Source organism: Tursiops truncatus, chromosome 7, assembly GCF_011762595.2.
Source record: "Tursiops truncatus isolate mTurTru1 chromosome 7, mTurTru1.mat.Y, whole genome shotgun sequence".
In the NCBI taxonomy this organism is placed as follows: domain Eukaryota; kingdom Metazoa; phylum Chordata; class Mammalia; order Artiodactyla; family Delphinidae; genus Tursiops; species Tursiops truncatus.
Window position 1 is genome coordinate 105,440,178 of NC_047040.1, and position 14,428 is coordinate 105,454,605.

The following is a 14,428-nucleotide window of genomic DNA, read 5'->3' on the forward strand; positions in this document are numbered from 1 at the left end:
TTCAGATTGGCTTTTTTCACTAAGTAACATGAACCTAAATTTTTTTTCTTTTTTTCGTGGCTTGATAGTTCATTTCTTTTTAGTGTTGTATAATATTCCAGTGTCTCAGTGTACCATCGTTTAGTTATCCATTCACCTGCTGAAGAACATCTAGTATTTGGCAATTATGAATGAAGCTGCTATAAACATCTGTGTGCAGGTTTTTGTGTGGACATAAGTTTTCAGCTCCTTTGAGTAAATACCAAGGAGCTATGTTGCTGGATACTATGGTTGCTGGTACACTTAGTTTTGTAAGACACCACCAAACTGTCTTCCATTGGCTGTACCATCTTACATTCCCACCAGCAATGAAACAGAGTTCCTGTTGCTCCAAATCCTCACCAGCACTTGGTGGTGTCAGTGTTCCAGAGTTAGACCATTCTAATAGGTGTGCAGTTAACAGCATCTCATTATTTTAATTTGCATTTCCCTGGTGACATGTGACGTGGAGCATCTTTTCAGATAATTATTTGTCATCTGTAGATATTCTTTGGTGAGGCGAGACTCCTCATATTTGGAAGTTGCTAAGAGACTAGATCTTAAACATTTTCATCACAAGAAAAAAAATTCTATAACTATGTATGGTGACAAACGTTAACTACACTTTTTTGCGGCGGTCATCTTAAAATATATACAAATATCTAATAATTATGCTGTACAGTTGAAACTAATATAACATTGTAGGTCAATTATGCATCATTCAAAAAGAAAAAGAAAATCCTTATTAGCTTTTCGGCGTACAATTTTCAGATATGTTTATACACATCTACTACATAAGCTTATCTAAATTATGATTACCGGGTCTTCTCTTTTTGCTTTCACAATAATGAATGAACATTTTTGTATATGAAAACTAAAATGGTAGATACCATCAGCACAAGATAAGGCAAGCATGAGAAGAATGCAAGATATTTGCCCTCCCTGTTCAAATAGTAAGTCTTCTTTTACTGCATATTCTTTTCCATTGAACCAAAAGGAAACCTCAGAATCCTTCTCAGTGCAGATCTAGGAAGACAGTACTGTTCAGAGCTGAAATAATAAGCTATATATTTCATCTCCAACCTTGAGCCTGAGATAATGGAATAAAGTGACTCCAACTATCAGAAGCAAATTATTAAGGAGGATAAATCATGAGAGATTATTACAACCAGGCATTTGACACAATAGAGCCTGACAAAGGTACTTGTGGTATTCACACCCTGTCCCTTCAAGCAAAAGCTGACAGCACTAATGAGGGCTTTTACTTCTAAGCTAATGATCAGTTCACTCTGTGTGATGGCTGCTTGTAAATGAATATTTCCCTTGAATCTAATTAGATTGGGTCTAGACTATGTTTCCCAGTGAGTCGATACCTTATAGATATCAGGAACATTTCTATTAATTGGACAACAACTAAGATGGGAAAGAAGGAAAAGCAATTTGGAGGATGTGCACTGATTTTTCTCCCCCTCTCTCTTTGTGCCTAGAATCAGACATCGCTGACTTTGATGGTCGAAGCTCCCTTCTGTACAGGTTCAATCAGAAGCTGATGAGTACTCTCAAAGATGTGATCTCCCTGAAGTTCAAGAGCATGCAAGGAGATGGGGTCCTGTTCCACGGAGAAGGACAACGTGGAGACCACATCACCCTGGAGCTCCAGAAGGGGAGGCTCGCCCTGCACCTCAGCTTGGGTAGGTCCCTCAACTTGGGTAGGTCAGACTATGGGGAAATCCTTTTGTAGCAGGTCACAGTTCCTTATCCTCCTAGTGTATCAGTTAGAAGTTCCTGGATCACAGTCTAAGTGACATATTTTCCTTATGCAGGTTGGAGAAGAAAAATACCATGTTTAAGCCATAAACAGCATTCTTTAAACAAGGTAATTTTGGTAGGGAGGGAGAGCTACAAGCTAATTGTTCATTCTTTCTTTTTCTTTCTTCCTTTTTCTTTCCTTCTTTCCTTCCTTCCTTCCTTCCTTCTTTCTTTCTTTCTCTACATATTTCTCTCTTTTTTTTTTTTTTTTTTTTTTTTTTGCGGTATTTGGGCCTCTCACTGTTGTGGCCTCTCCCGTTGCGGAGCACAGGCTCCGGACACGCAGGCTTAACAGCCATGGCTCACGGGCCCAGCTGCTCTGCGGCATGTGGGATCCTCCTGGACCGGGGCACGAACCCATGTCCCCTGCATCGGCAGGCGGACTCCCAACCACTGCACCACCAGGGAAGCCCCATATTTCTCTTTTTTTCGTAACGAACTTTAGCTTGGGCAAGTTTACATGCACACGTGCACACACACACACACACACACACACACACATGCACATGTATTATAATGAGGCTTTTGCTCATAGTCTATTGTAATTGTTACATTTATGAAAGTTAAGTTCCAGGGGAAAATGGAGGAAAAACATTTTAATATCTTTCCTGGCTTGTTTTTTGTTTTTGTTTGTTTGTTTGTTTTTGTTTTTTTGTGGGGGAATAAGGGGGTCATATGTATGGCATCTAAGTTTCTGGACATTCCCGTGTCTTATTAAGGGAAATACTGTTTTCTTTAAGTGTCCAGGCTGTGCCAGTGTGAGCCCTAGACTTGCCAAATGCCAGCTAATTTATTAGAGATGCCCTGCTGCCTTCTCTGTATTTAGGACTCAGGCTTCTGCATCCATCATGCCTGCCTCACTACTGGCAGGTCTGCATTTCTTTGTAATCAACTTCCTATCCCAGGGGAAGAAAGAGAGAGGGTCACCCTCCTTTATGTGAAAGGTGCTTTGGAAGGAAGTATGGGCCAAGTGCAGAAGGCAGGGAGCAGAGTTTCCAAAGATGAAAAGGCAAACCAAAAAGCTCTCCTGGAGGAAAAGAAACCAGGACCAAGAGTTAGGCTGACAAAAAAGGAAGTGACCATTTTTTATAAGAATGAATCCCTTCCTCCCATTGAAAATGTTAGTTTTAGGGGAAGGGGTGGAGAGTATATTTGTGGAAGAGAATTATCACCCATCACCAAGTATTCCCTGTCAAGTAGTAAAGATGGAAAGTTATAGCAGAATTCAGTTTGTAAGCTCAGGTTGGATGAAAGACTGGAAAAATCACAGATAAGTTTTATCTTTTAGTAATTATTATTTAGTAATAAATTATTTTAGTAATTAGCATAAAAATGAAGATTATTGTGAACTCATCCCCAAAGCCAAACAATGTAGATCCTTATTTTGAGGCATTTCTGAGCATCTCCTTAGCCTCCACGGTGAGTATTGGCATGGGTAGCAGGGAGAACCTCTGGATCCCAAGTTTTAACTCATCAAATTGATAACTAATGCACTAAATTAAATAGTTAGCAAAAGCATCTTTAGAAGGAGAGTCTCACTCAGAGGAGAGCAATAAGAGGTTTTGCTAGTAACATAATCGGTTTTGCTCACTTACCTAAAGAAGAAATGTATCAGTGAATTCTATGAAGGGTGGGCATATAAATATTCAGCAGAAATACATCAGTCTGTTAACTGGCCTTCAATTTTTGTGAAAGGAAAATGGATGGAGTAACTCCCCGAACACACACACACCTAGTTACAGTTACTCTGTGGTTCACAGAGCATTGTGAGTTGTGGATAAAGTTATTATGACTTGTCATTAGTAAAGCAGGTAACACTGATTCTGTCAGTGACTGCCATTTGGATTCCCAATTCCAATGTGCCATTACCACTCCAAAGCTCTGCTCCAACATCCATAACCCAATGAGGTACAGCAGCTTCACACACAGTAGAGCAGGATGGAAAGGAAGAGGTGTGCTCATGTGACAGATTTTATTTTAATTGCAGACAGGTGCTAGCTATTTATTATGGGGAAAGTTCATAACTCCCAAGCCTCAGTTTACTTATTTCTAACCTGGGGTTATTACTAACTATCTTCCAGGGCATGAACATGAAAACTAAAAATATTCAAAATGAATTTTCTTTGTCAGTATATAAACACGGTGAAGCTCTTAATATTACTCATCATTCAACCAACAATATCTGAATGTCCCACACCCTGTGCTATGCAGGCCTTCCTGGAAAGAAATGGGTATTTTAAGGTAAAGAAGACCCGCTCCATGCTGCGATATAAAGAAAGCAGAATAATTCTCTCTTTCCAGATCCCATCTGCCCCATATTTCTAACTGTGGTGGCGATAATGGAAAATCTCCTTTAGTCTGTTTTCTGCAGAGTTTGGAATTTCTTCATCTTTTCGTCTGCTTATGGATTTTACTCATTTCCATCCGTTTACCATGACTGTTTCCTGTACTTATCTCTTTTAAGCAGTCACCTAGGATACTTGTTAAATAGCACAGATTTCTATGTTCCTTCTCTAGAGAGATGCTGACGTATATTAGTACTTTAGCTCTGCGTAACTCTGTTACAGCCAGCAGATTTCTGGAAGCACTAAGTTAAGGGGAAAGGGGGAATGATAATCGTTTTGATTTGCCCATAAGAGAAAATCTGTAACATACGTTCCACAAGGGAAAGATAACACTTTGTTCATAACTGTAGCTCTGGAAACTAGGAGAGCACCAGCCTGAAGTAGGTACTTGAGGCAAATTGAGTACATTGGAAAAAGTGGTTTTCATCTCATATATCAGAGCCTGACACAAATACATATTATTCTCATTTGGCTTGCTGACCCTCAAGCCTGAGCTACTCTCCCCGCTATGATATTTGCAGAATGCCCACAATGTGCCAGTGTGTTATCCAATCCTCAGAGCAGCCCTATTAGGTACATAAACATTAGTTCCAATTTACCCATGTGGAATGTTAGGCTGAAGGAGGATATATCACCTGTTCAAATTACACAGCTATAAATTAGCATAGCCACAATTAAAATCCAGTTATATTTACCAGGTTTTAAACTTACTTTCAGATTATAAAATATATGTCAGTTTTAGAAAACTGGAAGGAAAGAAACCACTCTATAAAGAAGGGAAAAATCACTCAAAATCCTACAACTCAGTCATCCTTCTATTAACATTTTTGTATATTTTCCAAGTGTTTTCCTTAGCTATTTATATAAAATTTTTACATATGATATAAAATTCATGTTCTTCCCATGTTGCCACACAGCCTTCAAAGAGGAAAGAGTTCATACCACCCATGATCAAGCTCTCTTTTTAAAGAAATGAATCAAGAAATAAAAAGGAAGAAAGAGAGAGAGCAAGAGGAGGAGTGGGGAAGGAAGAATTCTAAAATCCAAGTTAATGGGCTGCAAAATGGTGCTGGGACAATGGCCAATGACGGAGGAAGGGGAGGAAGTTTCTCTCTGCCCAGCTGACGTGGACACTGCAGCAGTGTTTCCTTTAGTGAGAGTTCTCCAGTTCCTTATCTAATCTGTGACTTTACAATTCAGAAATTCAGGCTGAGTAGAGAGGTTCAGTACCATGGACAGCTGCATGACCTATACCATGGCCTTTGGAGGTATACACAGTGTGCTGTGGTTCTTCACAAGTGATGCTCTTTGCCGAAATTCTGATTCATATTACCTAGTTACTCCTATGGAGGCTGACTTGGAAAGATCATTTCAATGCTGCAGTTGAACTAGGTGTTTGACTACTTTCTTCGGGTAGAACAGTGAGATTTCTAGAGCTACTAATGGGAGAGAGATTTCTTCTCTCAGTCCGTAAGGGGGTTCATAAAGATTCCTCTTTCCATGCTACACCTGTCCTTCAGATCACCTGTGGCAGTTTGCCCTCAGTAGAATTACAACAGCTCAAACCCATACATGCAGGTGGGAGAATGAAAGAGCAGAGGCATTACGTGACTGGGGAATTGTGTTGAGAACTAAATAAAACATCAATAGCACATGCGGGTCATTCATCCTTACAAGAGTCCAGCACCTTTGAACTGAGGCATAATGTTTGTGTAATATGACAGTCATAGGAAAGCGAGAATCTCGGCATAGCATAACCACGTGTGGAGCACACTGTCCTTGGGGGGCCAAGTATGGGTTCAGAGGCAAAGCATTTGACTGCATAACCAACTCATTGAGATAGCTTGGGATATCAGTGAACAGTCTGAACATTCTCCAGAGAGTCCAATGAACATTTACTTTAGCTTTTTGAAATTCAAGCATTTTGATAAGCCAACTCATATGTATTTATAAAACATTTATTGTGTTTCTGGACCTGGACTAAATACTACGAAAGATGTTTCTTAATGTTGCCATTTTTTGAGAGCCCTCACTTAGGCACTGTGCTAGACATTTTACATATATATTTCATTTGTATCACATGGCAATCCTACAAACTATATCCAAACCCATTTTACAGATGGAGAAACTGATGGTGAGTGATGTCCAGTAGGTTGCCCCGGGCTACATAGGTCACGTAGATGCATAGCTGTAAACCCAAGATTAGAACACTCATCAATCGAACCCCAAGTTCCTGACATTCATCATTAAAATGTTATAAACCTTCATGAAACAATTACAAGTTAAATATCAGGAAGTTGGTATCCATGTGTTATACTTTGAGAATGGAGAGACCAGAGTAGGATAAAGGAGTCCAGAAAGCCTTCCTGGATCCACCTTGAGTTAGCTGGAGATTTCATTACAAAGAGGAAGGGAACACAGGCATTTCAGACAAAGTGTCAATGGGATAAGTTGTTCCACATTTTATGTAAATTGTGTCATTCTTATAATAAGAATTCACTGAACGAGTACATTAAGCCAGGCACTGAGCTATGCACTGGAGGTTAAAAGTTGAATTTACCAGTTCTGATTTTCAAGGAGGTCCAGGCCTAGTAAAATAATTATTACAATTTACTTTCTAATTTTGTAATATTAACTAAAATTATATAATTAGGTATCATCAAAACCACATACCATAATTGTATTAAGATAGCATTTTTTAAGATAACAAAGTCACAGAAGATGGATACAGCTTAGGAGTCAGACTTGAACCATGACTCCTAAATCTAGAGAATGTTTTATTGAATAAACTTTAGAAAATTTTTAACAACTTTAACAATACAAGAAAGATGAATTTCATTGCTTTTTTGATACATAAGGATTTGCTCTGATCTGAGGGTCAAGTCCACTGCAGTCGCATGGCGTCCTGTTAGTTTTTATTTTCTTTGGAAGACTTCACTTGAGTGCTTAGGAGAACATACATCAGCCCTGAATTCGGCTAAACAAGGGTCTTTATGCTCCTGGATAACCTGCAAAGGTGAAATTTGCCTTCACCTTCTACATTGTGTCCTTCCCTCTTAGGGTTGCCCCATGTTCCTTTCCAAAACTCTCAGCTTCCCAATGCATCAAATCCTTTTCTTGGTATTCTGATTAAGCTATATAAGCTCACACATATGTATGGTGGAAAGCAGGTGGCCAGGACATAAGAAATGAGGGTAAGTGGGAGTATCAATTTTTCCAGTAGGAGTAGTGGTAAGAGCATTAGCTTTGGAGTCAGAGCTTGGTTGTAACCCTAATACTTTGTGTCCTTAGGTATGTCTTGTAGCTTCTTTGAGGTGAAGTTTTTTGTAAGGCTGTGTTCAGGAATAATGGAAACAACCTATGTAAAATGCTTACCTCACTTAGTAGAAGAGAACCTTAAAAATACAAGTGAATACCAACATCGATAACCTGAACAACTAAGGTGGGAAGGTTAATTCTGAAGGTCGGGCGGAGGTAGGCATTGGTGACCTCCATGTGAGTGGTCCCCTATCTCATCAACAATAAATCAAGCCCTTTCCAACGTGACTTTCTGTTGAAATACAATCTTAAAAAAGAAAGTTTCTGTTCCCTTTTGCTAGGCCATATGATATCCACAGATTGTGAAAGTTAAAGTGTTTAAACTGTTAAGACCAAGCAAGATTTAATCAAAGAAGATTTTGGGTGAAAACAATGCAATATAATGCCCTTAGTCAGAAAAATGTTAGTTCCAAGGGTGAACAATTTGACATGCTTATCCACAGTATGTTGGGGATGTGGGTGGGGGAGAAGAGCAAGTTAGAAATATTTTGCAATCATTTCAAGCTTCCTATAAAAATTGCCATATGCTTTAGGGACTTGAGTAGTATTTACATTGTTTCATTTTAATTATATCTCAAACCACATGAAAACACGTTTTTATTTAATTAATAATAAGAGGTATTTTCCCCCCTAATGTGTTTCTGGCCTAAAAGATAGCTTCCAGATATTTTTATTGTCTTTGTTCTCCACAATTGCCTATAGGAATTTTTATCTTGCCTTAATAAATTGGAAACTAGTTAAAACTAGTAGTTGAACCATAATTGTCACTGAGATAAAACTTGAAATGTGTATTACAGGATGAAGAGTTTGATAATCTTTTGAGAATGAAGTTTGTATTACAATTTCTAATACTGAACATTTCTAGGTAAAATGGAACCTTTCCTAGGAGTAACCTTTTTCTTCAAGGTAACACCTACTCTAGATACAATTTAAAACATCCTATTGAATGAAGAGCAGAATTTCCTGTTTATCCAATTGTTTAAACAGACTAACTTTCACTCAATTTGTGTGCATACAAGATTTCTGAGTGTTAGCATAGAATGATTAATGGAGAGGATCAGTGAAATAAGGTAATGTCTACCAATTTTTTTAGTTAAAAAGATGCTTGTAATGCAGGAGATATTCAACAATTTACACATCACTCGTATAGTTTTCAATGAACCAGCTATGCAGGTTAAGGATTATGGTTTTAATGAAGTTTATTTGTTTTTCCCATTATCAAAGATACTTATACTCATTCTAGAATGTAAGAAGAAAAGAAAAAAGAAAATCAAAACTTCTGTTAATGTTTTAGTAAATGCAAACAAGGATAAAAGAAAGATTCACTACGTTATCCAAAAAGTCAAGTAAAATTTACAGTCTGTTTGACCTATTCAAAATTAAATTTCTCTTATGAAGTAGGAATAATAGTGTAGAAAAATATTAAAATACTTAATTTAATCCTTGTCTTTATTGGCTCTACTAAAGAAATCAACATATCACTAAAACCCACCCAACACAACAGATAAGAACAAATAATTAGGGGGAAAAGATGTGATTCCTTTACTTTTTCATTTTGTGACTTTCAGTGGCTTTACAGTTTCCAACCTTTAATGTTTTGGACTTATTATTACTGAATCATTGTTAAATGCCTTTTTAGTTTTTAAGAAAAAATGTTGGAGGTACACATCAAATTTAAAATGAAATCTCTGATATTAAATCTATTTGACTTATTACCTAGAATTAATAGTTTATAAGGCACACTGTTTTCTTCAACCAATCATTAGCCTTTGGACATGTTTTATTTTATAAGTAAAAGGTGTGTGTGTGTGTGTGTGTGTGTGTGTAGAAGAAGTGGGAGAGAGAGACGGACACTGGTGTTCTTTGTTCTGACTGGTACCACTTTTCACCTACCTGCTTGAGCAAACATACTAAAAGTCATCCCTAGGTGAGTCTTTCCTTTACCATGTCCACCTCCAATATCCAAATGGCATGCCAGGTCACCACACGCCAACACCTTCTCACTGGCTGAAAATCCATCCTCCTGTGCTCTCTTTACCTAAGCCCCTCATCCCCCATCTAGATGACGCCAGTTTTTCTGGCAGCCTTGCCTTCTCATCAAATTCCCATACAGCTGTCCAAATAACCTTCTTAAAATGTTAATCTGAGTCAGTAATCCCTGACTTATTAATTGACCAGTGGCTCCCATTTCTTAAAAGTAAACACAGGCTGTAACCTAGCTCACACTAGCACACTGGTCCTGGGTGGGATAAGCCAGCCCCACGTGGTCATGGCACTCTGCTGCGTGGAATCCCTTTAGGTGTTCCCCTGTACCCCCAACCTTGGCATGTGCTTCTCCCGGCTGGGTAGCAATGCTCCTTGTTCTGGCCAAATATCAGGCCCGCTTTGTAAAGCGTCCTCCACAGCTCCCTACCCTGCATTTCCATGGCTCCCTGCATTAACTGCTGTTAATACCAGCAGCATGCTTTTTATCAGTTCACTTACTGAGTCTCCACATTAAAACTTTCAGAGAGGGACGTGTGCCTTTTAACTCTGTATCTCCTGTATACATCATTAGTCACTGTAAGCAAGTCAGGTAGATATCAACACCTTTTTGTAGATGGATGGAAGGATGAAAGGAAGGGAGGGAGGAAGGAAGGAAGGGAGGAAGGAAGGAAGGAAGGAACGACGAAGGGAGGAAAGGAAGAAGGAAGGAAAGAAGGAAGAAGGAAAGGAGGAGAGAGAGAAGGAAAGAGGGAAGGAAGGGAGGGAGAGAGGTGAGGGAGAAAGAAAAAGATCTATTAATGTATTTGCATAATTTGACACATTTTAAGAACTCAAAAGATGTGGAACAAATCAATATGTCAATGAATAAATCAATTGAAGGCAGCTATGAACTCATCAGCTCTTATTTTTCAATTACAATCATCTGGGTGCCTCCCCCCAACCCCCATAGGAAGCAACAAAGTGTTATTTCATGCAGGAAGCAGTGACTTGGGGCCGTAATGGAGGTAGGAGTGAGCAGCCTACAGTGGAAATGGCAGCTCCAGCCCCTTAAATGCCGCACCACGGAGCAGGCTGCTGCAGTTGTTCTGTAAAACATGTCTTAGGAGAGAGAAGAGAGACATTTAGCTTTCAGTTACTAAGGGTACCGAACGCATAAAATATTCAAAAATTGGGAGGTTTACATGTAAGTAAAATTAGTTGCATTGAGCTGTTCATTTTGCTAAGGCTAAGCCATTCTACAGGATAAAAGAACAAAGAAAAAAAAAAAAGCTTTAATCTTTTTGACAGAAGGATACAGGCAGGAAGTCCATAAAATTGGAGGAGAGACAGGAGGGGAAACGGGCAGACTTGATTGAAAAATGTACCTCTCCACCGGAATCTCTCACATTCTCCCAAGGGGTATCTTCCAAGCTCAGTTTAGGGTGAATCATAGGACCCTTGCCCTGGTCAGTCAAAAGGGTCGAGACCTGGATTTGAACGCTGGCTGCATCTCTACCTAGGCATGCTTACCCTCACTGGACCTCAGTTTCCTAATTTGTCAAATGCAGGTAATCATTTTGTCTTAGAGCATCAGACTTGGAGGTTATAAAATCCCTAGTTAAGTGCCCTTGATAGAGTAGGCATTTGAAAATGGCAGCTAAAATGATTAATTCCTCCCCGTTGCCTTCGCCCACAAATCTACCCAACTCATTGGGGCCACTGTCTTCCCTCTACTTCTCCAGCATTCACTCTTCCTCCAAAACACAGCTAAAGATTCACTTTCTCCTTTCAAGAGCCATTCACATGCAAAGAATACGTATTCTTTCTAAATGTGACAAGTCCTATTTTCAATATCATTCATATGGCCATCAGGATATGGTTTCTCTTATTATTCAATCACACAAGTCCTAACATGTCATTTCACATGTAGAAGGGGGTGTGTGTATCAGTTGACTGAGATTTTGGTCCTGCAATCTGTGGGAAAATGTTGGTATTCCTTCCCAAGCCCAGCACAGTTCTGGGTCTGCAGACAGGGAATCATCCTTTACCTTTGGATAGAGAGAGTTGGACTTGCTAGCAGAACGTTCTAGTGCTTCAGGCTGCCCTTGGGCACAGAGCCATCCCGTGTTCTATCCCCTTCACAGATGACAGCAAACCTCGGCTCAGCAGCAGCCCCCCCTCGGCCACCCTGGGCAGCCTCCTGGATGACCAGCACTGGCACTCCGTCCTTCTCGAGCGGGTCGGCAAGCACGTGAACTTCACTGTGGACCGGCACACACAGCACTTCCGGACCAAGGGCGAGGCGGATGCCTTAGACATCGACTATGAGGTGAGTTGATTCTCCCTGCAGACCCCCAAGCCCCTTGCTCGTGATCAGTAAGAAAATCAGGTAGCAAAAGAGCAAGTGAGACGATGTGGGCCCCTGACAGATCTTACCCTGGGGCTTCTCTTCCCCTTGCTCTAAGCCCAGTCAGCCAACCACTGGGGAGTCCACGGAGAGAGTCTGAGCTGTGAGCCTGGAGAAACACCTTGCAAGGCATCAGCTAATTGTGTGCACTTTAAAATCAGCAAGCCTCCTTTTTACTTTTTAAAACTTCTTCTTTTTTTTTTTTTTTTCTGGTAGCTTTCCTGTATCACATCTAGTCTCTTGCTTACATTCAGTAATTCCTTTTTCGAAAATCAGCTTCAGTTAGCCGAGGTCATGGAAAATACAGAAATTATATTAATATAAAATTTTAGGTCAATTATACCTTAATAAAATAAATAATAAAATCCAAAGAAATTGAAAATCTGCATGATAGGCTCTTGTTTTTCACCTTCATTCCTATGCAGACTTCTGACCAATACACAGGACAGTTAGTTCTACAAAAGAGCAAGAAAGAACGAACTGTCCTTGTGTATTGGTCAGAAGTTTTGCAAGACTAGCAGCCAAGATTTAACCATCTTTGCTAGTAGTTCAGTTCAAGAAGTATATATTGTGCTCCCACTGTATACCAGGCTCTCTTCTAGGCAATACCAATCAGAGATGACTAAAGCAGAGTCCCTGAGTTGGAGATGCTTACAGTCTAATAGCAGAGTCAGGCCTGGAACACCCACTGCAGAACAAGGAGGTGAAAGCTACCTTGGAGAGCAGCACTGGGCACTGCGGGATCCTAGGCACAGAGCGCTTGGCTCAACCTTGAATGCGGGTGGAAGGCTTCCAGCAGGAGATGCTGCTAAGTCTTGAAAGGAGAGAAGGGTTAGCCTGATGAGAAAGGTGAAAAAGGCAGGCCAGGTCAGAGAGGACCCTGTGCAGGGTACAGGGCATGAAATGTCACAGTCCAGTATCTATGGGATTTGAAACAATCGTCCGGCAGTAGTGTGTGAGGGCCAGCTGGTACTGACTCATGAAGGCCAGCTGGTAGATTTTCAGGAAGTTTGGAAGCTGGCTGGTAAATACAGCCATTATGAAAACCCCAATTATTTAAACTTATAATCCATCGAAGTATTTTTAAAATGTACTAAATTCATTGATGCCTAGTTACTTTATTTTATTCTATCTATCTGTCTATGTGTCTCTCTATGCATCTATCTATATGTATTTGAGGTTTTTTTTTACTTCTGTTGTATCTGTGTGGTGGAAATACACTATATTGGATTGCTACAGTGCATCTCTTTCCAATTCCATATTTTGTGACATCCGTTTGATGGTTTGAAATCCATCATAGCGGAGATATTTACACCATGGATATTGGTAAATCCTATAAGTCAGGGTTTGATTTATTGTTTTGTTGATTGTCTAGACCAGGGATAGGCAAACTACAGCCTGGTGACCAAGTCTGGCTTGAAGTCTGTTTTCTCCAGCCTGTGTGTTAAGAATACTTTTCATATCTATGTTGTTTTACAAAATTAAGAAAAAAAAAGAATAAGTGACAAGAGACTGTGTGATTACAGATAAAAGAGTTCAGTGAAAAATCAACGAAAGCATTCTATAAAAATCAATTGGTTTTATGGAATTTATAATACAGTTTATTGTATATTTTATTATTATTTGTAAATTGTGTCTACACATCGCTTATATCGGTAAAATGACCTAATGTCTGAATGCATGTGTGTGCCCACACACATACAGTCTGTGTGTCTGTGTGTGTGCGTCACACCCTGAACAGCCAGATTTTAAACCTGTATCAACACACCACTTGAGGCAGTGAGAGATAAAACGTAAGAATTAGGGAAGACCCAGGTAATGATGGACCCTGTGACCCATGTTAAGGAGCTTAAACTGTGGGGGAAAAGGAGCCACTGAAGGATTTTTTGCAGAGTAGTGACATGGGCAGACTTATGTTTTAGAGGAGTCATTCTGAACATGTGTTTCAGGGGCCAGTACAATTAGCACCCCATCAAAATTTGTTAGAAATGAAAATACACAGGTCCTATCCAAACCTACAGAATCAGAAACTCAGGGAGAGGGGCTCAATCATTGGTTTTTAAAACTCCTCCAGAAGACTCCGATGCACCCTACTGTCTGAGAACAACTATTTTAGAGCAGTTACTCTAAAGGTTACTCTGAAACTACTCTGTAGTTTAGATCTGTCTATAGGTAGGCGGAGCATGTTGCTGGACAGATGGTTAGAAACCCTGTTAGGAGACAAAGTCAATCACTAGTGGATACATACAGGAACAGTGGAGGTGGAGATGAATCATTGAAAACTTAGGATCTGACTTTTTTCCAATCTCTATCATGAACTGTAAGAAAGATCTCCTCTTTGGATCCTAATCTTACTTTAGCATACTGTTGATAAGATATGCCATTCATTAACTTCAAAAGAGAATCTGTCACTCTTTGACTCAGGATGCAAAATACCAGGCAGTTTTTTTTGGTTTTTTTTTAGTTGCTGATAACTGGAAATCTATGAGTATCAATCATTCTTATTTGCTTAAGTGATTGTAAAAACAATATTGAAATTATCTTAAAGCAAAGAGATATCGTTTAG

The 14,428-nt window shown here is 39.6% G+C and overlaps 1 protein-coding gene across 2 annotated transcripts in view; it reads left to right on the forward strand.

Moving 5' to 3' along the window:
* Window positions 1-14,428, forward strand: part of CNTNAP5 (contactin associated protein family member 5) — an 877,416-nt gene that overhangs the window by 420,834 nt on the left and 442,154 nt on the right. For both annotated transcript variants that reach the window (XM_033860287.2, XM_019931771.3), the window contains exons 5-6: window positions 1,506-1,709; window positions 11,600-11,784. In XM_033860287.2, coding sequence (XP_033716178.1) covers window positions 1,506-1,709; window positions 11,600-11,784 — 389 coding nt within the window. The remainder of the gene's footprint in view (window positions 1-1,505; window positions 1,710-11,599; window positions 11,785-14,428) is intronic.